Genomic DNA, 27307 nt, shown 5'->3' on the forward strand with positions numbered 1-27307 from the left:
TCTTTCCCTCCTTAGCCATGTTCTGCATTTGGGTATATTACCCTCAGCCCACGTAGCTATCCAAGCTCCAAGTTCATCTGCCTTTATCTGTAGTACCTCTTGCATTGAAATTGTTGTTTAATCCAATGGACTCTCCTGTCTGTCATGCCCTTTCAACTTGCTGTCCCTGACTTCTGCAACACTTTACAGCCTCTCATTTGCCTCCCTGTTGCTTAGGATCCCAGTCTAGTTAAAACCCACCCCAGCCTGTAATACTAGCAAAACTACCTGTCAGCTCCCCCTCCAGGTCAGGTATAACCTGCCCCTCTTGTACAGGTCACCCCTGTTGAAGAAGAGATCCCAATGGTCCAGAAATGTGAATCTCTGCCGTTACACCAATTTTTCAGCCGCACATTCATTTGCCATATCCTCCTATTATTATTCTCACTGGAGAATAGCACAGAGATTACTATCCTTGGTCCTGCTTTTTAACTTCTCCTCTAGCTCCCTATATTCATCCCACAGGACATCATCTCTTTCTCTATCCACGTATACGTTGGCATAAATTACAACAACTTCTGTCCGTTCACTCTCTCTTAAGAATGTTCTGTGGCCGCTCTGCAACATCCTAGACCCTGGCACCAAGGGGGCAACACAGCTATTTAGAGTCCCTTTTGAAGCTACAGAATTGTCTATCTGCCCCCCTCCAACTATAGAGTCCCCTATCACTGTTGTCCTTTATGCATTCACCCTTCCCTGCTGAGTCTCAGAGCCAGTACTCATGCCACCGACCAGGCTAGTACTGTCTTCTCCTGAATAGTCATTCCCCCCAACAGTGTCCAAAATGGTATACCTGTTTTTGAGGGGAATGACCTGCACCCTCTATTTAACCCCCTTTTCCTTTGGGTCACCAAATACTTTTGCCTGTACCTTGGGTGTGACCACCTTACCAAGATAAATATCTATGAAATTGGAAGTGTATCATATGATCCTAGAACATAGAACATAGAATAGTACAGCACAGTACAGGCCCTTCGGCCCACAATGTTGTGCTGACCCTCAAACCCTGCCTCCCATATAAGCCCCCACCTTAGATTCCTCCAAATACCTGTCTAGAAGTCTCTTAAACTTCACTAGTGTATCTGCCTCCACCACTGACTCAGGCAGTGCATTCCATGCACCAACCACTCTCTGAGTAAAAAACCTTCCTCTAATGTCCCCCTTGAACTTCCCACCCCTTACCTTAAAGCCATGTCCTCTGGTATTGAGCAGTGGTGCCCTGGGGAAGAGGCGCTGGCTATCCACTCTATCTATTCCTCTTATTATCTTGTACATCTCTATCATGTCTCCTCTCATCCTCCTCCTCTCCAAAGAGTAAAGCCCTAGCTCCCTTAATCTCTGATCATAATGCATACTTTCTAAACCAGGCAGCATCCTGGTAAATCTCCTCTGTACCCTTTCCAATGCTTCCACATCCTTCCTATACTGAGGTGACCAGAACTGGACACAATACTCCAAGTGTGGCCTAACCAGAGTTTTATAGAGCTGCATCATTACATCGCGACTCTTAAACTCTATCCCTCGACTTATGAAAGCTAACACCCTATAAGCTTTCTTAACTACCCTATCCACCTGTGAGGCAACTTTCAGGGATCTGTGGACATGTACCCCGAGATCCCTCTGCTCCTCCACACTACCAAGTATCCTGCCATTTACTTTGTACTCTGCCTTGGAGTTAGTCCTTCTAAAGTGTACCACCTCACACTTCTCCGGGTTGAACTCAATCTGCCACTTCTCAGCCCACTTCTGCATCCTATCAATGTTTCTCTGCAATCTTTGACAATCCTCTACACTATCTACAACACCACCAACCTTTGTGTCATCTGCAAACTTGCCAACCCACCCTTCTACCCCCACATCCAGGTCGTTAATAAAAATCACGAAAAGTAGAGGTCCCAGAACAGATCCTTGTGGGACACCACTAGACACAATCCTCCAATCTGAATGTACTCCCTCCACCACCACCCTCTGCCTTCTGCAGGCAAGCCAATTCTGAATCCACCTGGCCAAACTTCCCTGGATTCCATGCCTTCTAACTTTCTGAATAAGCCAACCGTGTGGAACCTTGTCAAATGCCTTACTAAAATCCATATAGATCACATGCACTGCACTACCCTCATCTATATGCCTGGTCACCTCCTCAAAGAACTCTATCAGGCTTGTTAGACACGATCTGCCCTTCACAAAGCCATGCTGACTGTCCCTGATCAGACCATGATTCTCTAAATGCCTATAGATCCTATCTCTAAGAATCTTTTCCAACAGCTTTCCCAGCACAGACGTAAGGCTCACTGGTCTATAATTACCCGGACTTTCCCTACTACCTTTTTTGAACAAGGGAACGGCATTCGCCTCCCTCCAATCCTCCGGTACCATTCCCGTGGACAACGAGGACATAAAGATCCTAGCCAGAGGCTCAGCAATCTCTTCTCTCACCTCGTGGAGCAGCCTGGGGAATATTCCGTCAGGCCCCGGGGACTTATCTGTCCTAATGTATTTTAACAACTCCAACACCTCCTCTCCCTTAATATCAGCATGCTCCAGAACATCAACCTCCCTCATATTGTCCTCACCATCATCAAGTTCCCTCTCATTGGTGAATACTGAAGAGAAGTATTCATTGAGGTCCTTACTCACTTCCACAGCCTCCAGGCACATCTTCCCACCTTTATCTCTAATTGGTCCTACCTTCACTTCTGTCATCCTTTTTTTCTTCACATAATTGAAGAATGCCTTGGGGTTTTCCTGTACCCTTCTCGCCAAGGCCTTCTCATGCCCGCTTCTTGCTCTTCTCAGCCCCTTCTTAAGCTCCTTTCTTGCTTCGCTATATTCCTCAATAGACCCATCTGATCCTTGCTTCCTAAACCTCATGTATGCTGCCTTCTTCCTCCTGACTAGATTTTCCACCTCACTTGTCACCCATGGTTTCTTCACCCTACCATTCTTTATCTTCCTCACCGGGACAAATTTATCCCTTACATCCCGCAAGAGATCTCTAAACATCGACCACATGTCCATAGTACATTTCCCTGCAAAAACATCATCCCAATTCACACCCGCAAGTTCTAGCCTTATAGCCTCATAATTTCCCTTTCCCCAATTAAAAATTCTCTTGTCCCTTTGATTCTATCCTTTTCCATGATAATTATAAAGGCCAGGGAGCGGTGGTCACTTTCCCCCAGATGCTCACCCACTGAGAGATCTGTGACCTGACCCGGTTCATTACCTAGTACTAGATCTAGTATGGCATTCCCCCTGGTCGGTCTGTCCACACACTGTGACAGGAATCCATCCTGGACACACTTAACAAACTCTGCCCCATCTAAACCCTTGGAACTAATCAGGTGCCAATCAATATTAGGGAAGTTAAAGTCACCCATGATAACAACCCTGTTATTTTTGCACCTTTCCAAAATCTGCCTCCCAATCTGCTCTTCTGTATCTCTGCTGCTACCAGGGGGCCTATAGAATACCCCCAGTAGAGTAACTGCTTCCTTCCTGTTCCTGATGTAGCCCCCCTGGCCACCCTCAGGGTCGCTTGGCTCGCTGTCGTCTAGGGAAACAGCCTCCGCCCTGCCAAACTGGGTAATTAGTTTGAGTGGGTGCTGTGTGAGGTACCCCACCCCGCCCAAGTAACAGACAATACACCAGATGCAATTAAATGATTTACAGTTTATAGATATTACTGGAACTATATAAATAAAAGAGAATAAAATATAAAAGGAAAATAAAAGGCGCCACACTTATCAAAGTTCAATTTCTTCGTGCACAAACAGTTGGAGCTCAGGACCCTTCTTCTTCACCCTGCGACCCCTCGGACCACCTCGACCGGCCGCCTGGGACCAACAACGGTGGTCGACCAGACGCTCCACACGAATCCGTCTCCTTGCCGAACGTCCCGCTCGGGGTCCGACCCCGTTAGCGGACTCACAGCACCTCGTCCATCCTCTGTCTCGCTCTCCTGCCTTCTGCCCCCAAAACCCCCTCGCAACAGTATCTTCAAATACACCAAAGCCATAACAACTATCCCAATTGGTTAATAACGTATTTCTTATCACCCTCTAAACCGCAACAAGCTGCTAGCACAAACTTTCTCAGCGTTTAAGACAACAAAGCCGCATTCCCCAGATTAACATAACAAAGACGCCATTTTAATTAGCCTCCGCAATAACATAAAACTCAAAACTCCCTTACACTGACTTCCACCCATATCCTGATTATGTCCAACTCCAAATTCATCTTCTTCATGTAGTCAGTCAGGAGTTGTATCTGGGCACACTTCCCAAAGACATAGTCTTTCACATCCAACCAGTTCCCCTCCACTACCATTCTCCTCTGTCTGGCGGAACTGGCCCTCACTCTCAATAATTTCTCCTTCCACTTCCATGATACAAAAGGTGTAGCTGGGCGCAACCATGGGTCCCAGTTATGCCTGTCTTTTTGTCGGCTACGTGGAACAGTCTATGTTCTTAGCCTACACTAGTATCAGTCCGCAACTTTTCTTGTGCTACACGACAACTGCATTGGTGTTGCTTCCTACACCCATGCGGAGCTTTTTGACAATTAATTTTGCCTCCAATTTTCTCCCTACCTGGCCCATTTTTGACATTTCCCTCCCTTTTCTCAAACTATCTGTCTCTATCTCTGGAGACAGCCTATCTACTGATATCGTTTATACCTGTTTTTCATAGCTACCTGGACCCCCACATTGTTACTTGTAAAAATGCCATCCCCTTCTCACAATTCCTCTGTCTCCGCCACATCTGCTCTCAGGATGAGGCCTTTCATTCCAGATCTAAGGAGATGTCCTCCTTCAAAGAAAGTGGCTTCACTATCAATGTTGCCCTTGCCTACATCTCTTCCATTTCGTGCTTGTCTGCCCTCACCCCTTCCTCCCACCACCCCACCAGGGATAGGGTTCCTCTTGTCTGCACCTATCACCTCACCAGCCTCCACATCCAGCCCATAATTCTCTGTAACTCCTGCCATCTCCAACAGGATCCCACCACCAAGGACATCTTTCCCTCACCCCCATTGCCTGCTTTCCGTAAGGATCACTTCCTATGCAACTCCCTTGTCCATTCGTCACTCCTCACTAACCTCCCCCCGGCAGTTATCATTGTAAGTGGAGTAAGTGCTACATGTGCCCCTACACTACCTCCCTCAGTACCATTCAGGGCCCCAAGCAGTCTTTCCAGGTGAGTCACATTTCACATATGGGTCACCCGGTATGGCCTCCTGTATATCGGTGAGATCTGACATAGACTGGGAGACCACTTCGCCAAGCACCTATGCTCTGTCCACCAGAAAAAGTGGGATCTCCCAGTGGCCACCTATTTTAATTCCGCTTCCCATTCCGACATGTCAGTCTATGGCCTCCTTTACTGTCGCGATGAGGCCACACTCAGGTTGGAGGAGTAATACCTTATATTCCATATGGGTAGCCTCAAAGCTAATGGCATGAATATAGATTTCACAGACTCCTGGTAATGCCACCCTAAGCCCTTCACCATTCACCATTCCCCATTCCCATTTCCCCCTCTCACCTTATCATCTTACTTTGCCCAACACCTCCCTCTGGTGCTCCTCTGCTTTCCCTTTTTTCCACGGCCTTCTGTCCTCTCCAATCAGATTCCCCCTTAAAGGACCAATTGACTTTCCAGCTCTTTACTTCACCCCTCCCCCTCTCCCGGTTTCACCTATCACCTACTACCTTGTCTTTCTTCCTCTCCTTCACCTTACCTTCTCACCCTGACTTCTCATCTCTTTTCTCTAGTCCTGATGAAGGGCTTCACCCTGAAATATCAACTGTTTACTCTTTCCCATAGATGTTACCTGGCCTGCTGAGTTCCTCCAGCATTTTGTGTGTGTTGCTTGTATTTCCAACATCTGCAGATTTTCTGATGAAGGGTCTTGGCCTGAAATGTCGACTGCACCTCTTCCTAGAGATGCTGCCTGGCCTGCTGCATTCACCAGCAACTTTGATGTGTGTTATCTGCAGATTTTCTCTTATTTGTGAGTCTTCCAAACAAGGAGGATCAGGACATTGCCCTGATTGCTCTAAGGCTAAAGAGGAAATTCAAAGAACCTTATCTGCATCTTTTCTCATCAAAGCTTCCTAATTTACCAAATACTGGTCCACTCTCACCATGGTCACTCTGCTAGAGCCTACTTTCCCTTTTTTTATGGCTGATGTTTCTCACAATTACCTAGTAAGAAATACTTTTCTGAAAAGCTCTATTAGTCATTTTGAAAGGCTCTTTTTTTAAGCTTCCTGCTGCTGTCCTGCCTCCTGCCTCTCAAGACGAAAGAGGCAAAATAAGTTTTCAAATGTAGTGACTGCTTTCTTCCCTATGTAATAGATGGAAAATGGTTTGAGGAAAGTTGAATTTTAATGCCCCTAACCTAAAGTCAGTTGGTTTCCACTTTTAGTTTCCTAGCAGTTTTTCTCCATCCATTTCATCCTCCAATGTAGGAAAAGGGTTTTACTGGTGCTGTCAGACCATAATGAACATCATATTTTCATGGATGTGTCTGAGGAGCAGATCATGAACCTACGTTTGTATATAATACATGTGTCAACATTCCGTTCAAGGGTTGGTGGAAAGCAGAAGTATGAGAACTTGGTCTCAAACAGTAGTCTGATGATGTAATCAGTCCTAGTGCCCCTACAGTTGGCTGTAGACCGAACCCAGCACAAACCAGTTTGTATGGCTTAGCGCAGAATTCATTGAATTATTGGAAAGCCCTGAATTGTTTTCAGTGCAGATTACTACATAACTGCTTTGGTTATTTTTATGAAACAAACATATTATGTGGTCTTGTAATGTCAATCCTTGTTTCTTTAAGTATATATCATTGATAGATTTAACTACAATGAATTGTATGTTGGACCGGTTACTCTTAACACATTCTGTGGGAGCTCAGAACGCTTGGTGGAAATGTGCAACACCTTCTCAGGTATTAGCATGTACTCTGATAATTGTATCTTCATATTTAAATTTCAAGTTTGTTTTGATTACGGTGAACTATTTAGCTAATCATCTATTAGACTGTGGGACATATTCATAATTCCTCTCGTGTATGTTCAGGATCTTTCTGATTTTGGGACTTATTCATAATTCCACTGGTGCATGTTCAAGATCTAACTAATGTGTTCTTAACCATTTGCAGGTTCATGTGTGCTCAGCTGCCAAATCAAGTGCTGGAAAGCATTACTATTATTGACACACCTGGAATCCTCTCTGGGGAGAAGCAACGCATGAGCAGAGGTAAGAGTACCAGAAGTGGAAGTGGGTGACTGTCTAGTATCCTCCCCTTGAATTAACTATGGGAAAAGCCAAGTATTTTGTTTTCTGTTTCCTCCTTGACAGCTTTATTTTATTGATAGCGACATTGACTGTCATTCAGTTTTCAACTTACCCCAAGCAGGAAGATTTTTTTGCTTTTGGTTTACAAAATTTAATTTCTTCCTTCCTTTACTTTGTCTCCCTTATTTTAAAAATAGCTATCTCTGCTGTTACCTTTCCTGTGAACCCTGACTAGGCTAAAGTTTGCTTACTGAACTATTAACTATTGAGGAATAAAGAATGAAATCTGACAATATATAAAAAGAATTAAATAAGTGTGGGAAGGGTTTACACTTAAGCACTGGATTGAATTGCAGATCACTGCAGTGCCACTTTTACATCACTGCATTAACTAAAAGAGCATCATGTTTTCAAAGTGCGATGCTAATTTAGCTGTAGGCACCATTTGCAGAATGTGCAAAAGAACTACTATAAAGTTCAGAGAGAGACCAGTTGTGGTTGACTGGATAGGAAACTGGCAATATGTGGTAATGTAGAGTGTCTGGATGTGATGTGGGAGTATGTATAGGTGTAGAAATGCAGGATTAACTGTGTTCAATTCAAACAGGGGAGAATTTCAGGCAGAAAAAAAATCACAACAGAAAACTAAATTTATTGTTTTGTACTCTATGGACATCTAAAAGGAAGTTGAGAATATTTGCATGAGATTAGAAAGCATTGTATAGTTAATAAACTGGATGTATTTAATAAACATTTTTCTACTATTGATTAAGAGGTTCAGTTCAACCATTATTGCTTAACAAAATGGAGTATTCTCAGCTATATAACAAAATGTACTAACTTTTGGTTTCAGGAATACAGCTACATTTGTAATGGCAAAGCTGAATAATTATCTATTGTATATTGGTGCTTGCAAGTTGACAAATCTGAATCATTTCAATTCCAAGTTACAGATATAATTGTTGAATCGCATTCCACGAATGAGTATAATGGGTCAGCAGTTTACGCACAACATAATTTTAAAACCAAAGCAAATAGTAGAGCTGATAGACTACTGTGTTGACAATAATTGATATTTTATCAAACTTTAGAAGACTGAATTTTATAAATAGAGGTAGCACAGTGATGCAGCAAGTAGACCCACTGCTGCATGATTCCAGTGACTCAGGTTCCACCCTGACCTCCAGTGCTGCCGGTGTGAAGTTTGTATATTTTCCTAACACAAATTTATTTACAGTAAATGGCTTCAGCTTGATACCAGCGCATACGGCCAACCCACCAACATCAGTTCCAGTTCCGGGGTGAACCGCCTGCATTGCACACTGGGAACTGAAGTTCTTTATTATGTACACACGTAACACATCTTCCCCTTTAAAGAAAAAACAAACACAATACTATGTCCTCATAAACTTGCAAGAAACAATAATGCTTTCCAACAAAGATATTTATATTAAGTTCAATTGCAATGAGCAAATACAGCCCCTTATTCACTTATCAACTCTCAGTCAGCATCTAAGGTGGTTTGATGATCCTTGGTCTGCTGTTTGTCTTCATAAACATTGCTTTCACTTGCTGTGTTAATATTTGTGTCTTTCTGATAACTCTGAACAACAAGTTTATTTTTCACCTCTGCTGGCCCTTTTGCTGTACTAAGAGGTGATGTGTCACAGCTTTGGGTTGGAGCTCGTGATTGTAGATCCACCCTGTTCCTTCTCAGAGGTGTTCCTTGCTCCATATGGATCTGGTAAGAATGTGGAGCAACTTCCTCTTGCACATATCCTTGCATGGACCATGTGCTGGAATATTGATCTTGGATTCGCACTTGATCTCCAGGTGTTAGAACCAGTAGGCTTTTTGAAGTCTTGTTATTAAATTAGATTAGATTAGATTCAACTTTGTTGTCATTGTGCCGAGTACAGATACAAAGCCAATGAAATGCAGTTAGCATCTAACCAGAAATGCAAAGAATAGTGTTATTTACAAAATAACTGTGAATAAAAAGTAAGTGCTACAGCACACAAATATAAAAGTACTGAGACAGTACAGTATGGGTGCAATACTGCTTAGTGCTGTGATGTGAGATTCAACAGGGTCACAGCCTCAGGGAAGAAGCTTTTCCTGTGCCTGCTGGTGTGGGAGCGGAGGCTCCTGTAGCACCTACCGGATGGGAGGAGAGTAAAAAGTCCATGGTTAGGGTGAGATGCATCCTTGATAATGCTTTTCGCCCTGCCCAGGCAACGTTTATGGTAGATGTTCTCAATAGTGCGCAATTGGGTGCTGATAATCTGCTGGGCAGTTTTCACCACATGCTGGAGTGCTTTATGATCCGATACGGGACAATTGCCATACCACGCTGAGATGCAGTTGGGGAGTATGCTCTCAATGGTACAGCAGTAAAAGTCCGTCAGTATCCTGGGACAGAGGTGAGCTTTCTTGATGCTCCGCAGGAAATAAAGGCGCTGTTGTGCCTTTTTGATCAGGATGGAGGAGTTCAGGGACCAGGTGAGATCCTCGGAAATGTGGACACCAAGGAATTTGAAGCTTGATACATGCTCCACTACAGCTCTGTTGATGTAGATGGGGACGTGAGTGTGGCTCCGAGCATGCCTGAAGTCCACAATGATCTCCTTGGTCTTCTGGGTGTTGAGGGCCAGGTTGTTGTCAGCATTCCATGCGGCCAGGTGCATGGTTCTGTTTCTGTTTCCCTTTCCCTTTCTGTTATAGCCAATTAGGCGTTGTCTGCTCTTTCAGGTGTCAACAGATTTTTGTGTACTGGAAGGTTAGTGTGTGTGTGTTTGGGCTGGTGAAAAACCATTCTACTGTGGCACTCTTCTGTAAATCATCAGACTTTTGTGGAAGTCCTTTCATGCATCTTGTGCCTTCTTCATGAGGCCCTTCACTACCTTGACCAAACTCTATATTAGGCCATTAGATTTTGGGTAATGTGGTTTGAAGTTATATGTCAAAACCTTGAATCAGTGGCAAAGGACTCTAATTCACAGCTTGAAAATTGTGGATACCGCTTCACATGGAACTCCATTCCTCGCAAACACAGCTTTCAGGAAGGTGATGAATGTTGATTGCAGTGTTGCAACTTCTGAGTAATTTAAAAAGTAAATCAATTACCATAATATGACTCTTTCCATTACAATCAAATGTATAGTCACTTTGATTACTTTCATTGTTTCGTCTGTCCCTGCTGCTGTCCTAATCTCTGTTCTATTGGGAGATACTGGAATGGAGGTGACAATCATGTGGACGTAGGCCTGTATATCAGTGTAAATCTCTTGGTCACTTTTTCCTTTTTTGTTGACTGCTTGAGTGTGTAGATCATCTTCACGTCATATCTCTGCAGCCTTATCAACAAGTGCTGTATCCTCATGGGATAGTCATTCAGTGGTTTGGACATAATAGAGACCAATGGTTTATGGTCTGTCTCCACTTCTCAAGCTTATCCATAGATATGCAAATAGGACCTTTTGCATGTATATGTGCTGGCAAGAAGCTCTTTCTTTACCTGTGCATAGTTGGCTTCCACACTTGTTAAAGCCCTTGATGTATAGGCCACAGGTTGCCATGTGTTATCATGCTGCTGCAGTACTACTGCTCCAAAGCCATGCTGGGACACATCAGCCAAGATCCTTGTATGCCTTTCCAGATTATAAAATTTCAGTATGGGCTCTTCAGTTAGGATTCATTTCAGCCTCTGGTGAGATCAAATTCACTCATTTCCCTGCTTAAGGAATGACCTAACTGGTGCTGATACAGTAGATAGTTGAGGGATGAACTTACCAGGTAAGTCACCATCTCTAGGAAACATCTTATCTCCTCTTTGTTTTGGGGCCTCTCTATGTCTCCAATAGCTGCCATCTTTCCTGGGTCAGACTTCACTCATTCTTCCAATATGACATCTCCTATGAAAGTGTCTTAACACAAAGCTCACATTTCTCTTTATTTAATTTCAAATTGACATTCCATGTCATGTCTAGCATCTGTCTCAGTAGTGCATTGGGTTCTTCCTTGGTGGACCCCCAGACAATGATATCAATGGTTTCAACATCAGGTATGCTCTCAAAGATTATGTGGATGGTTTCATGTAGATTTCTGGTGTTGACAGGATCCCTTATAGTAACCAAAGAAAGCGATATCTTCCCTCTGGTGTGTTAAAAGTACACAGTCTTGAACTTGCCTCGCCAAGCTTCATCTGCCAAAACACAGATGACATGTCAAGTTTGCAAACCAGGACATGATCTCCTCCCGTATTGGCAATTTAAAATGTTCTCTCTTGATGGCTTCATTGAGATCTCTTGGGTCTAGACATATCCGCTTTACTCCACTTTTCTTTTGCACAATGACCAGTGAGCTCACCCAATCTGTTGGTTCTCAATATTCTGTATGACATTTATCTATTTCATGCATGCTAGTTCTTGTTTGAGTTGTTTTTAAGTGCAATTGCAACTTCCCTGCATGCATAGACAACAGGAGATACTGTCTCATCTACATGAATTTTGTGTACACCAGGTAAGCATCTGAGCCCCTCAAAGATATCTGTGTACTCTTCCATGAATGAAGTGTGGTCACCTTTGGTCTGTGGAGCCACTACAAAAACTCTTTTCACCAGGTTGGGACTTCGACATGCACTCAGACCTAATATTGGCTGAAATCACTTTTCAACAATCAGTAGCTGTGCCTTTAGGTGCTGCCTCTTGTGCTTGAAGATTACTAAACAGCCCCCTTTTACTGGAATGTTCTCTCCAGTATAGCCTGTCGTTTTTAACTTAACTGTGTAATTCATGCTCTTTACTTTGAGAGTCTTGTAATCATCCATAGATAACAAATTAACCTGGGCTCCAGTATCAAGCTTGAATGGAATTACTGTCTCATTCAGTCACTGGAACGACCCATCCTGTTTTACCAGCACCAGCAGTCTGTGGAAAATCTACAAAGACTTCCTCCACTTCCTTAGCAACTGTATGCATCTTTCTCTTGGTAGCCCCAGCTTTGCAGTACTTAGTGAAATGATTCCGCTTCCCACAATGACTGCAGGACGTTCCATAAGCAGGATACATCTTTGGGATGTGCCTACCTCCACATTTGCTGTTTGAGCCTAACTCTTTGCTTTGCTATTGATTTGGGAAACGCCTTGTGCTCATCCGCTCTGTTTTCACAGCATGCCCTGTTGTTTCAGCCCTGTGCAGTTCCTTAGCTTGTGGTCTCCACTGCCCTACACATATCCACAGCCTTTTCCAGCATCAAATCTTTTTGTGAAGCAATCTTTCTCTGAGAACATTATCTGGGAATCCACAAACTATTTTGACTCTAACTAGTAAGTTTCTCAAATCTCCAGACTTATGGACTTGCTCAGTGTGTGAAGCTCAGCTAAGTGTTGGTCAAAGCTAACACCTTGTTTCTGGTCAGAGGAAAACTTGTATCTTTCAAACGTGATGTTTTACTCTAGGGCAAAATACTCCTCAAATTTTGTCATTAGAGTGTCCAATGTCAAGGTTGTCTCATCAATTAGAAAGCTGTTATAGATGTCCAAATCATCTTTGCTAATTACAATGTAGAAAGATGGACACTTTCAACTTTTCATCCATTAAATATATATTGAATTGATGTTTGAAGCATTTCCAGTTATCGTTAAATTGCTGGTAAACTGCATAGGTGCAGGAAGACTTAGGTTATCCATTTCAGGGTCTCACCTGAATGGCTCTTGGTGAATTTACTGAACAACACCAGCTTTAGGACACAACACGCTCTCTGGCTGGCAGCTTCTCTCTGTCAGAACTGAGTCTCTCTTTCATAACTGCTTGCGGTACATTTACTTTTCCTATTTGGTTCTCACGCTGACTCCTGAAACCATATTATATACGTTCTTGATAGAAGACAAACTTTGGGTGGGTAAAATTAATACATATTTACAGTAAATACTGATTTTTTTCATCTCTTCTGGTATTATTCCAGTCTCATAAATGTCATTGATTAAATCAGTAAGTTATTTGAAATATTACAGGAAACTGTAGATCTAGATTTGAAAGACCTCCACCTAATCAGAAATCTGTACTGGGAACAAACTGCCGCTGTAAGAATAGATGAAGAAGTGAAATCAAGAGAGGCGTTAGACAAGGGTGTGTTTTCTCCCAGATTTGTTTAATGTGTACAGTGAAATAATATTACAAAAAATAAGAGATATGTTAGGAATCAAAGTTGGTGGTGAAAACATCAATAATTTCAGTTATGCGGATGACACTGTGCTAATTGCAAGTACGGAGGAGGAACTACAAAACTTGATTGATATAGTTGTTGAAGAAAGTGCAAAAATGGGTCTATCTATCAATTACAAAAAGACAGAATGTATGGTGATATCCAAAAAGAAGGAGAATCCTATCTGTAGGCTGTAAATAAACAGGGAAGACATAAAACAAGTACAGAACTTTTGCTACTTAGGAAGCTGGGTGACATCAGATGGCAGGTGCGACATGGACGGCAAAAGAAAAGTAGGGATGGCAAGAGACACCTTTACGAGAATGAAGAATATACTGACCAACACTAAACTAGGCATGACAACCCGCCTCAGAGTACTAAAATGATACGTTTATCCAGTTATGTTATATGGCTCAGAATGGTGGACCATATCTAGTAACATGAGGAAATGAATTGAAGCAGCAGAGATGTGGTTTTTGAGGAGGATGCAAAGAATATCATGGACAAAATGAATATCTAACAAGAATGTCATGAACAGAGCAAGCACAAAAAGAGAAATAATGTATGAGATCATGAAAAGGCAACGTAACTTCTTTGGACATGTGATTAGGAAAGAGGAGTTAGAATGCACGGTAATTATGGGAAAGATTGAAGGGAAGAAAGCAAGAGGAAGACAAAGACAAATGATGATGGAGACAGCAGCCAGAGAACTGGAAATGAATACCAATGAATTGATCCACTTGACCCGAAACAGGAGTGTATGGACCATGACAGTCAAAGCTCAAATTGGGCATGGCACCTGATGATGATGATGATTTACTGATGGCTTCAGCTCGATGCCAGACCACCATCATTTCCGGTTCTGGGGTGAACTGCCTGCATTTCACACTGGGAACTGAAATTCTTTCAACTGTTTATTGCTTGCCATGGATGCTGGCTGTCTTGCTGATTTCCTTCAGCACTTTGTTTTTGTTTATACTTGTAATTTTAAATGTTCCTACTTTTTTTAACATGAAAGCAGATAAAACCTGTCCAATAGTTTAGGCAATGCCAGCCACTGATCAATTGCCCCAGTATTTCAGATTGAAAATTGCAGAAGTTGAGGCTGCATTTTGTTCAACTCACGTGAATCTAGCAAATGAGGAAGTGGATATAAAATCTAAAATTATCTAGCTGTTTGTGATATGAGCAATTAGTTTGTGCACATTACTTAGGGCTATCTACAATCTGGAAGTACTTTCAGATAAACTTATTAATTCAGCAATCATGCTGCTTGCTCAGTGTCACACTGACCACAATTTGGGAACTATCAAATAGGCACAGTATTGAAACTTGCGTTTTCAGTTACTGATCCCTTGGTCAGCATTTGAGCTTCCTGTGCCCAATGTGTTTGGACAGAACAGATATTCCAAAGTCATGTAATTTTAATTTCTTTCTATCCTGGGTAAAAAAAAAAAAATTCCAATTAGATACACAAGGCAGACATTTATGTGTGTACCTGTTTGTTGCTGGTGGGGAAGCAATACCTAAGTGTAGAGTCATAGAAAAGTACAGCACGTGTACCTGACATGAAAAGCAAGAATACACTGGTATCTGAGGAGATGTAATCTTTTTATCTTGCCCTTAAAGCCCCCACCTTCTCTAATATAAATTTTGTGTATTTGTTGCTTATACAACTTTGGTGTTAATAGCAGGCTGCAGAAAGTCGTAAACTCTTCCAGCTGCATCGTGGGGACACCTTCACAAGGCGATGTCTCAGAAAGGCAGCATTCATCATTAAGGACCCCCGTCACCAAGGACATGCCCTGTTCTCATTGCTGCCATCAAGGAGGTGGCACAGGAGCCTGAAGATACACACTCAACGTATCAGGAACAACTTCTTCCCCTCCGCCTATGGAATCTGAATAGACAATGAACCCATGAACACTAACTTATTATTTTTTTCCCTCTCTTTTTGCACTACTTATTTAATTTTCTTTTTTTATAAATATATACTTATTGTAATTTATGGTTTTTATTATTATGTATTACAATATACTGCTGCTGCAAACAACAAATTTCACGATATATATCAGTGATATTAAACCTGATTCTGGTTCCGAAGTCAGTACCAGTATTCTTGTAATGGTTAATGCATATTATTACACTAAAGAACGACAATAGCTGCAAGTGCATTGTATGTTTATATGAAGGTTTATTCTATTGATATCATATATCTACTTCTAAAACATTTTCATTATATTGATTCCATTGCTGTACTTCCAGTAAAATTGAGAAATTAGACTAATTTTTCAGTTTTACCAAATTAAGCCAGCTGCATAGTTTCTTTTGAAGAAAGTAGAAACTTGGAATATATTCCATTATGTTTTGTTTCTTAGTTGTTTTATTTATTTTTGTAGGTTGTTGAAATGTGTGGTTTTGAATTAATAATTCAGTTGTTTTATTATGGAACTGAATAAATCTTGGCTTTTTTTTTCATAGTTCTGTTTGATTTCGTGTTCTCTTAACCGAAGAAAAACACCCAGTGGTTAGGATTTCCGCATAGTGTTGTTTAGTTTTGTTCTGATTGATTACGGTTTAATTAGAGTCAGATTTATTATCACTGACTTAGATGATGTGAAATTTGTTATTTTTGCGGCAGCAGTACCGTCCATAAATGTGTGCCTGTTTGACTGTTGGGAATTTATTTCAGGACACCTGAAAAGGAACTGTGTCTGGTTTTCCTTCCATTGTTATGTTTGACAGTCTCTTTGTATGATGATTTTGGTCAGTAATCAGATTATTTCTTCAGAGACTTTGTCACTTTGCCAGTTTTCCAGATGGAATTATAGATGTGCATATTTCTCCTTGGCTAATTGATTTACATAAGTAAGCAAAATTTTATTCAATAGGGGAGTTGAGGAATTTCATTCAGTTTTCACATCAAAATTAATAATTTATCCCAAACTGGATTTTGTTCACGGTATGCTTGTAATAAAAATGCTCTAATAGTAGGATGAGTAAAGGTCTTCAGGCTCTAAACTTATCCTTTTTAAATTTGCCATAAGTTGATATCCCGAACAACATGAAATGTTGCATCAAAGGAATAGTATAATATTGTATTTTTAAAGAAAAGTTGTTTCCCTTGGTATTTTTCCTTTATTCGTCAGAGCTGGACCACTTTATAAAGAAGTAGAAATATTTTCAGTTTATAGTAGTTAGTTTTGTTTCCATAAATAATACTTATGTATTCTGAAACAAAACTGAAATACTGCTGCTGAAAACTTTAAGTTTAAGAAGGAAGTAATAGAAATTCATAGGCTAGTCAGCATCCACAAGCTGAGTTATTGATCCCAGCTGGGTTTATTCAATTGGTACTCTGGTGATCTTTTGGGCAGATATGCTCTAACTGTTCTTTTTTGCTTTGATCAATGTGTAATGCCGCTTGGGCTTAGGCACCTTTTTGATTTAAGGTGGTCTTGACAGGCCCAAACCTTTTTGTTTCAGTTTTGGCATAATTTGTTGAGAAATGGTAAATTAGAAATTACTTGCATAAACTGGATTTTTTTTTTTCCCATTTATTCACCCTTTTAATTCCATGGGTACTATTTTTGTGTGTGATTGCCAATTGCATTTTTTTATGTTGCCTCCTCCCAAAAATAAGTCAGGGCTATAGATTCTAAGTTGCAGTCAATTTCATTTTCCGAAAGTCTGGGAGTAGTTTCAATATGGTCATATCTACTATGTTCTGAAAAGTGCACCCCTTTATTATTTTACAAACCTTTTAGTTAAAACTTTTATTAATCACCCTTGAGATGTGAAGCTTTCCACCAAAGCTTCTCTTCAATGTTCAAACATAATCCTGCTTGAGAAATTAGTAGTGAGCTGTCTTTTTACCTATGCTCTTAAGTAGGAAATTCCATAAGGGTTTTTAAATGCATGGGTTTTCAGATGTTTTTATTGTGAAGCAGCATCAGCTTAACCACAACCGACAATGTATTAAAGTGCAATGCTTCTTTTTTCTTTTCTTTCTTATAACAACATAATGAAAGTCAAATGAATGTATGTATAGTAAACAAGTAAAAAGCAAAGGAAACCCTACCACTCCGACACCTTTCTCCTGTCCAGCCCTACCCTCCCCTCACCCCTCCTGTATGTGCTGTTTAGGTCCTACCGCCCTCCCCCAACACTTAGTTCAACTGGTAGTCTCTTCTAAATATAACAGTAATGGTTGCCAGATATTTTAATGCTGTGGGTTTTCTACATAGGTTGTGTCAATTTTGATGAAAAAAAAATGACTAATCACAGTACACTTGCTATTTTAGGATATGACTTTTCAGAAGTCTTGAGATGGTTTGCTGAACGAGTTGATCGCATAATCCTGCTGTTTGATGCCCACAAGTTGGATATATCTGATGAGTTTTCAGAGGCTATCAAGGCACTAAGAGGCCAAGATGACAAAATCAGAGTTGTTCTGAACAAGGCTGATCAAGTTGATACACAGCAACTGATGAGGGTATATGGTGCCTTGATGTGGTCCCTTGGCAAAGTGATTGACACCCCTGAGGTCGTCCGTGTCTACATAGGTTCTTTCTGGTCAAAACCCCTCCAGATTACAGAAAATCGGAAACTCTTTGAAATGGAAGCAGAGGATCTCTTCAAGGATATTAAGAGTTTACCTCGGAATGCTGCACTACGTAAACTTAATGACCTCATCAAAAGAGCCAGGCTTGCAAAGGTATGAGTTTAAACAAATATTGAACCTGGTTCGTTGCACAACAGTAAGTGATGAGTTAAAGCTGGCATGTTAACTATTCTCAATGAAAGTAAAATACTGCAGAGTGATAGAAAACGCTGGGGAGAGCTATTCTACAGACTAATCAAACACTATAATCATGGATCTATATCTTCCAGCCAACATTCCAAACTTCCCCATCTCTTTCTGGGCTTATTCTGTCTCATAACAGAGAGTAGGTAGCGGCATGATATACAATCAGGAGTCTAGCCAGAGACAATAATGAAGCATTTACAACCATAATTTAGCCAATTGTGTCAATCGGATAATCCCTCTTTAACTCTTCCTCAAGTCCCCATCATCACATCTAGCAATAAGATATTAAAAATTGAACACTGGATGCAGTAAGTGCCATGACACCCAACAATACCTCATATCTACGTGTATCAATAGTCAAATTATTTGATGCAATTGTAGCAGTTGAATTTCATTGATGCATTGGAAATCTGCATGCAGTGGCTGGTTAATTCGCACTTAAGCTGTCAACAAAGTAATGGAGAATGGCATAAAGGAGTCCTGAAAAACTGAAGCCATTTTTAAAATTTACTTTTAAGGGGATGTAAGCTTTTATTTCAATAGGTGAGGGGTATAAAATAGTGGAAGACTTAAGGCAACTTTTACAGGTACTGGTGAGATCACACCTAGAGTACTCTGTATGTTTTTACTCACCATACTTAAGCACTCCAGAGTTGCACTGGAAGAGTGCAGGTGAGTTTCACTATTTTGATTCCTGGGATGAGAGAGTTAATGTATAAAGAGAAGTTGAACAAATTGAGTCCAAATTCATTGGAGTTTAGAAGAATGAATTGAGCCTGAAGGGTATTTGTCAATGCGGATGATGATGTCATTCAAGAATGGATGTAGAATAAGGTATATTATTCTTTTAGTATAACGTCTTAAAACAAAGATAAAGAGGAATTACTTTTCTGAGGGTTGTTCTTCCAATGAGCTGTGGAGGCATATTCATTGTAGAGATTGACGAAGATTTGAATTCCAAGTGAGTTGATGGTTGTGATTGTCAAAATTGCATTATCCACAATCATTTTGAAAGGTGGAGCTGACTGGAGGACCTGATCGGCCTGCTCCTGCTCCTACTCCTGATGCATGGTTTTGTCAGTTCATTATAAACACAAAATAATCTGCAAATGCTGGGGTCAAAACAACACTCACAACACGCTGGAGGTTCCTCCAGCATGTTGTGAGTGTTGCTTGTCAGTTAACTAGATAGATTTTACATACGTTCTGTAGGTTGGATTGAAGCATGTAATCAGCATTTCTTCTTAATAAATGGTGAGTGTTTTTAATAAACCAAGAGGTAGGTGAAGTAAAGCCTCAAAATCAGTCCTTCTGAAGAGTCTTGGTCTGAAACGTTGACTGTATTATTTTTCATAGATGCTTCCTGGCCTTCCGAGTTCCTCCAGCATTTTGTATGTACCCAAAAATTTATGCAGTGTTATCTCCATAAGTGAAGTTCTCTATTTTAGGAAAGTCCTAATCAAGAAATTCAGACAAATTATTGGCCAATCTTTTGGAGAAAGTACTGTGAGAATGTTGAACCAGTTTCTATGTATTCCATCTATTCAGGTACCTTAAACATCTGAAGATTTGATATAAGCATTATAATGTGAAAACAATGGTGGGAATTGTTTAAATGAAATCAATGAGGCTAACTAGATATCAGACTTTTGCTCTGGTGAGAGGAATGATGCCTCTTGTTCTACTTTTTAAACATCTAAGGCTGCTTTCCTACATGATAAACATTGCTTCACAAAGATAAAATAAAATCATTGATCTTCAGTTACTTAATCCTTCCAGTGAATTTAGAGGATTTTACGGAGGCAGCATCATTCATCTACCTACAATGAGCTTCATATTAACAAAATATTAAAAAATCTTAGAAAAGCTTGTAGTGTGTAGTGCAATGCAATTCTGATTTCACAGAGCTTTCTCTGGTATAGCTTCTAAGGAAAGAATATTAAATGTGTAACTGGCTGCCATGACATTTATTACATCAGTTTTTTTTGTTTTTAATTTTAATTTTCCTTCTGTTAAGCTGCACAAGTTTGAACATTGTATTAATACAATACTAGATTAATTTCAATAATGAAGATGACTTGGCCATGAATCAGGTTGTGAGCGATGGGCCATCCTAAATCAGTCAGACAGGATGCAATGGGCTGTAGGAATAATTTAGGTATTATAATTTAATCATCGCTATTGCTTCATTGTACAAAATAGGTCCAGAGTACAGTATATCTCCATATAGTGTGTTTTCTGTTCCAAATGTACCCATATATATTATGAGTACTGTATTTGACAAAAGAGAGCTAGGTGACTATCTGAAGGAAAAGAATATGCACGCAATGGGGTAATGGCCAGTGAGTAGGAATACCCGAATTACTGTGGCATGGAGTTAGTAGCAAATGGCTTCCTTCCACTGGTGACGCACAATTCTTTAGTGCTGCAGTCTTGGTGTACCATAGCTGGCAACAGTTATTTAGTAGCAGTCCTATAGAAACTCCACACATGTAATGGTGACCTTGTTATAACCCAGGCTGAAGGGTGTGTTATATTTATGTCACTTGTATCCTGAGGATATACTTCGTGGTCATGCTGGAGACTTTTGGAAGTCTCAACTGCAAGGTCGTGTACTGCATTATATTTTAATGTCACGTTTCTATTTACAATAGAACACTGATGCATTCTTCTTAGTTTCCCCAAATGATTTCTTGTTTATGTCTGATATTTTATTTTTGTAAACAACCAAGCACAACCGGTTACAGAGCAGTAATTTGGATTTTGCTTTGGAAATTATAGCAATTAACAAATTATTTGCAGATGCACTTTGAAATTGCTTGTACTTTATATCCTTTTAATTTATATAGAAAACAAGTTCAAAACTGTTGAATATCAGTGGCATTGAGACAGTTGTTTGTACTCAATCTCTACAAAATGCCTTTGTAAATTGCTTAAGTATCTCATGAGTATTCCTATTTCTACTCTTTCTGAATTGTAACTGTTGCTAGTGGAACACTTTAATTCACTACTTCCAGCATGTCGGACTGAAAGTAGTGAATTAAAGTGTTCCACTAGCAACAGTTATTTGTGAAGGTCATATTGTCGTGATCTATTATTATGCATAATAAAGTTGGTGCAAACACTTTAAAATAAGTGGCAAATTAATTTCATGCAGAATTTGCCCTTACAGATGAAATTATGTCTAATGTCTAAATATTAGTGTAATCCAAATTTGCAGACAATAGAAGGCTCATTCAGAGAAAAGCAGTGAGGACAAAATAGGGAAGTAGTGTGAAACTTTATTTACAGAGGCCCAGAATAAATTGTTTTTGGCCACTTGCATAAACATGGAAGTCATGAACTTTATGCGATGTCTTTGCCATCGTTATTCATGGTGAGTGGCAGATCATCAATTTGCTACCCCTTCCCTCCTGGGCACTCTCCCCTGTAACCGTAAGAGGTGTAACACCTATCCCTATGCGTCCTCCCTTCCCACCAAAAGAGTCCTAAACAGTCCTTCCAGGTGAGGCAGAAATTTAATTGCATATACTCCAGCTTTACTTATTGCATCTGTTATACTTTATAACTCCAAAACACAAGAACTAACTGAAAAGAAAACAAGAGAACTGGGAATGCAAGTTTTTACTTTAAGTGGTAATGTATGTATGTATGACACGGTAGCATGATGGCATATGCTATTTGCATACTTCTTACATATAAAGATAATGAATTATTTAAACAACAAGAATTCTTTAACAAACAATATATTTACAATATTATTGAAATATTAAATACGTAACAGTATCCAGTGCTTCTGATGTGGCCTCATCAGGAAGCAGATTGGGTGACCACTTTGCTGAAGGCCATCTGGATTTCCTGAATTCCAGCCAGTATTAATTCTCTTTCTTATTCCCACACTGACATGTCTGCCTTTAGCCTCCCGTACCACTAAGGTGAGGCTAAGCGCAAGCATCTCATGCTGGTAGTCTACAAGTTGGTAGCATGAAAATTGAATTGTCCAACTTCCAGTAAACTGTTTGCCCTCTGACCTTTCAGAATCAGAATCAGGTTTATTATCACCGGAATGTGACGTGAAATTTGTTAATTTAGCAGCAGCAGTTCAATGCAATGTGTAATCTAGCAGAGAGAAAAAGATAATAAATAAAATAAAACATAATAAATAGACAAGTAAATCAATTATGTATATTGAATAGATTATTTAAAATGTGCAAAAACAGAAATACAAAAATTGAGGTAGTGTCCAAAGCTTCAAAGTCCACTTAGGAATCGGATGGTAGAGGGAAGAAGCTGTTCCTGAATCGCTGAGTGTGTGCCTTCAGGCTTCTGTATCCCTTACCTGATGGCAACAGTGAGAAAAGGGCATGCCCTGGGTGCTGGAGATCTTTAAAAATGGATGCTGCCTTTCTGAGACACCGCTTCCTAAAGATGTCTGGGGTACTTTGTAAGCTAGTGCCCAAGATGCAGCTGACTAGATTTACAACCTCCTGCAGCTTCTTTCAGTCCTGTGCAGTAGCCCCTCCCCAGATCAATGCAGACTCCATCTCCCTGATTCTTTTCTTTCCTCCTTTCCTCCCACTCAATTCCTTCCCCCTTTACTACCATCAGCCCTCTCTGCCTCCCTACCTTGATTCCATGCTCCGCCTTCCTGTCCTATTAGATTCTAGTACCTTGTCTCTGCCAGCTTCTGGTACTATTCCCACTTTCCTCCTCCATCTGCCTATTACCCAACCTCACCTGGATCCACCTGTCACCCACCAGCTCTTACTCCACCCCATGCCTCTTCCTTTTTATACTGGCTATTTCTCCTCCATCTTTCAGTCCAGATGGAGGGTCTTGACCTGAACCATCAACTGTCCGTTCCCCTCCATAAATTCTGCCTGAGTTGCTGAGTGCCTCCAACTTTTTGTGTGTTGCTCCAGTCCCCAGTATCTCCAAGTTGCATTCCTACACAGTTTTACTAAGACGTGTCGACATTGAACCTGTGATTCAATGTAGTCCTAAGTTAGACCCAGAATCATCCTTCATCTCTGTGGTGAGGAGTCGCAGTAAGACAGATAGGAGGTTTCAAGTGTTTTACATATTTTGAGTTAATTTAATAACCTCGAATGTATTTGTTAACAATTTTTTCTAGTATTTTAAACATCTCAATTGCATTTCTGAAGTTTAATTTTCATTTTAGATTTTATTTTCGATAATACGATGAAGTACTGTTTTTGGAATATTTTCCTATGTTTGTAAGTCATTTATAGACATTGCCAGTTGTCAGTTGGTAAGCCTGGAAGAGAGCTTAAGCAGTTTCAGGACAGGACCTGCCATTTATATTACGTAAATATAATCCAAAGTGCTGTGTTTTAAACAGATTTTATTGCAACTTCCAAGGAATTATTTGAACACTGTCAACAAGTATAGTTAACTCATTAATATACGAATAAAAACTCATCTCAAATAAAGGCATCAGTCCTCCTCCTCAGTTTCACTCAGTGTTATAACATTTCAGTCTGACTCGAGCACAGTTGTAGAAAATATCAACTCTGCATTTATCCTGTCAAGCTCCATTAAAAAATTGTAAATTTAAAGAAATTATCTCTAATTCTTCAAAATTCGAACGAGGTCAGCTTCATTCTGTTTAATTTTGTTGTTGTGCACTACCCAGGAATCAATCTGGTAAAGCTTCTCTGGACTCTTATTGAAAGTTTGAGCATACTTGGGTATGTATTTCAGATGTGAATCACCAGATTCCAGAGTCACAGCTTTACACAGCATGGAAACAGGCCCTTTGGCCAAACTTATCCATGCCGACCAATTTGCATACCACAGTGAGTCCTGTCTGTCTGTGTTTAGCCCTCGTCCTTCTAATCCTTTCCTATCCATATACTTGCCTAAATGTCTTTCAAACATCGTACTTGTACCTACCCCTACCACTTCCTCTGGCAGTTCCATGCACCAACTATGCCCTTTGTGGAAAAAGTTGCCCTTGGGTCCCCTCTAAGTATGCCTCTTCTTATGTTAAAACTGTGTCCTTTAGTTTGAGCCTCCTCTATCCTGGGAAAAAGATTGTGACCATTCACCCTATCTGTGTGCCTTATGGTTTTATAACCTTCTCTAAGGTTGAATCTCAGCCCCATGTCTCTTCTCTCTTTTGCCCGTTTAGGGCAGCAGTGAAGGTTCTCCGTCTATGGCGGTGTTCAGGGCTTCCTTCATCATGTCACTAGATTCCCCTTGATTTTCAAATACTGTCAGTCATGCAAGTCCTGGGTGGAGACTCAGAAATGTGATTTTCATTGCTGTTTCTGTAACAGTTTTGTTTTATCAGTCAGGGTTGTTAGCCCTGAGCTGAGCCCCCAAACCTGGAGGACCGGTGGACCGCTCTTAGTCTGGCTTCTAGCCTTTGAGCTGTTTGAAGTGGGTGACCTTACCAAGAGCCAAAGCATAAAGCCCCGACTCCAGCCAGCAAAGCTCTCCAGGTCATTGAGGCATGCAAGCCTTCAAACCATGACAAAGTTGTAGCCGCCTTATGCTCCGGGGTGAAAAAATTCTCAGCCTATCCAGTAGCTCCTTATATTTCATGCCATCAAGTCCAGTGTAATTCTTATGAATCTTTTCTACAATTTGTTTGGCTTAATGATTTCCTTATGGCAGTGAGAATGGTGTTTCATTAACAACTTGTGCAGTTGTAGCATGGTATCTCTTCTCTTGTACTCTGTGTTGTGAACGATGAAGGCAGGTGTTCCAGATACGTTCATCACCATCCTGCCTGTGTGGCCACTGACATGGAGCTATGTGCTCTCAGTTCTCTTTAATTGGAGATTCGTAAAAGATTCATGCACCTCAAAAACTAAAAATTACTTTATGTTGGAAGGTCATTATATCTTAAATTTGGATCTTGGGAGTCACCATATGCATTTAGTTATATTTTTCCCACCATTAATGGAAACTGTGTAACTATTTTGAACATTGTATTTCAAAGAATATTGGGTGCTCAGTTGAGAATATGCAAAAGAAGGTTAGTTAAATATTTTGACTGTTAGAAATCAAATAATATGGGATCAAATGAAGTGTATTTGAGCAATTAGATCAATAATAGCACAAAATACTCAAAGGATCAAATGTCTTACAGATATTCTATCTCTTTTTGTTATTCAAAACTAAGGTATGTTGGTAGCACAGTGTTTAAATTAATAGTGTAGTAACTGTAGCCTATACTAAGAAAGCAGAACTATGAGGTCAAATCCCACTATGGGCACAACAAAAATTTAACTTCAAATAATATTGTGAAATTTGAAAAGAGCAATTCCCTTAATAATGATGACCTTAAAATTACTGCAACTTGTAAAAACCTGAAGTTCACTAAAACCTTCACAAACCTTAGACTATCAGTCCAGACTGATTAGGCAAGGTGGTCAGTTGCTAAATGATCTCTGAAGTCACTCTCCAGAGTAGTTCAGATTTGACACTAAATTCTGGCCTTGCCAATAAATTCCACCGCCCCCCCCGGCCAAAATAATGAATAAATAAAAATTCTGTATTCAGAGAGAAAAGTCTGGCCACATGCATGTAAATCATACCAAACCAGTTATATGAACAAGTTCTGAAGGCGTGTTTGGAATGGAAACTCTGGTAATCATTAGATCAGCATGGAGGATGAAAAGTAGTGAAGTAACGTCTGTGGCCATACATGCTGCTATAAAAACAATAAATAATGAGTTGAACAATCTGGCTCATAATTTACTCAGTTCTCTTCATTATTGTCTTCAACCTGAAAGTGATGATCCAGCACTACATCAACCCCATCCATATGTCCCAAGTCTGAAGGTTGTTAGTGGAATTGGTTCCAGAAAATGTGAGAAACTTGTCATTCTAATGCAGTTGTATGTGATCCTGACGGGTCACTTCACTGGCTAGCTAGCAGTGAGAACATTTTCTTGACAAGTGGAATTCACCTACTTTTCACTGAAAATCTACATTTCAAAAATTGTATAATTATAGTTTCTTACTTGCCTCCACCCCCACCATTGGTGGAGCACACCTAGGGTTAGTTGTTGAAAAACTGTCTTTTACACCTTAAGTTTTTGTATCAACATTTGATACAGACAATCTATTGTTTCCAGTGATCAGCACAGACCTTATTTTGTGGATATGAAGGAATTCCTCAGCTTGTAGTTGTTTGGTCAAAAGACAATAGATGTGGGAGATGGAAGTGAACCAATAATACAGAAATATCACTTGCTGAATGTTACAACTCACCTGATCATTATATTTTGTGGTATCTAAATCGATAATCCCTTTTGTTTTGATTTCTTTTTCAAAACCTGCTTGTTCAAATCAAGAGTTACTGTAAAATAAAAGATGTGTTTTACAGTTTGTTGCTCAGTTTGGATATAATCAGCAGAAATAACTTCGGAGTAGAAATATTATAGTACACATTTAACATCCCTGTGTAAAATCCAGTGGGTCAGATCTTCCAACATCTCATTTGCCAGCCATTTTTCATACTTGTGACAGGAATGCTCTTCTGTCCTTGATGAACTCCCTGGCTTTCAGCAGACAGCTTGTCTAGCAAATTGCAGCACTGGTCTTGAAGCAAACTGATGACCTTAATTTCTACACTTTGGCGGGGAATGACATTAGGTTATTTGGAGAGGACAGTGGAAAACCTCAAAGCCTTTGTGCCTGTGGGAGCTGCCCTAGGAAATGAGCCAGCCACTCTAGAGATTGAGACCAAGCATCATTTAACTTTACTATGCAGGAGTTTCTTGCGTGTTCTATCAAGTTGTGTTCCACAAGTCATGTCTGGTGAACGCCTGTGGATTAAAAGTCTGATTTAATTGCTGTTGGATGTGGTGTAATTTTCTGCTTGTATACGTAAACAGGATGCTGGAAAATGAACAGAAGATCCAGGTGAACTCTGCAGTCTAGATTTGCAGGCATTGTTAAATTATGC

The 27307-nt window shown here is 40.3% G+C and overlaps 1 protein-coding gene across 1 annotated transcript in view; it reads left to right on the forward strand.

Annotated features, from left to right (window-relative positions):
* Nucleotides 1-27307, forward strand: part of LOC140200828 (EH domain-containing protein 4-like) — an 81167-nt gene that overhangs the window by 33379 nt on the left and 20481 nt on the right. The window contains exons 3-4 of the mRNA XM_072264456.1: nucleotides 7213-7310; nucleotides 17858-18270. Of these exons, the coding sequence (XP_072120557.1) occupies nucleotides 7213-7310; nucleotides 17858-18270 (511 nt within the window). The remainder of the gene's footprint in view (nucleotides 1-7212; nucleotides 7311-17857; nucleotides 18271-27307) is intronic.

Source organism: Mobula birostris, chromosome 1, assembly GCF_030028105.1.
Source record: "Mobula birostris isolate sMobBir1 chromosome 1, sMobBir1.hap1, whole genome shotgun sequence".
NCBI lineage: Eukaryota > Metazoa > Chordata > Chondrichthyes > Myliobatiformes > Myliobatidae > Mobula > Mobula birostris.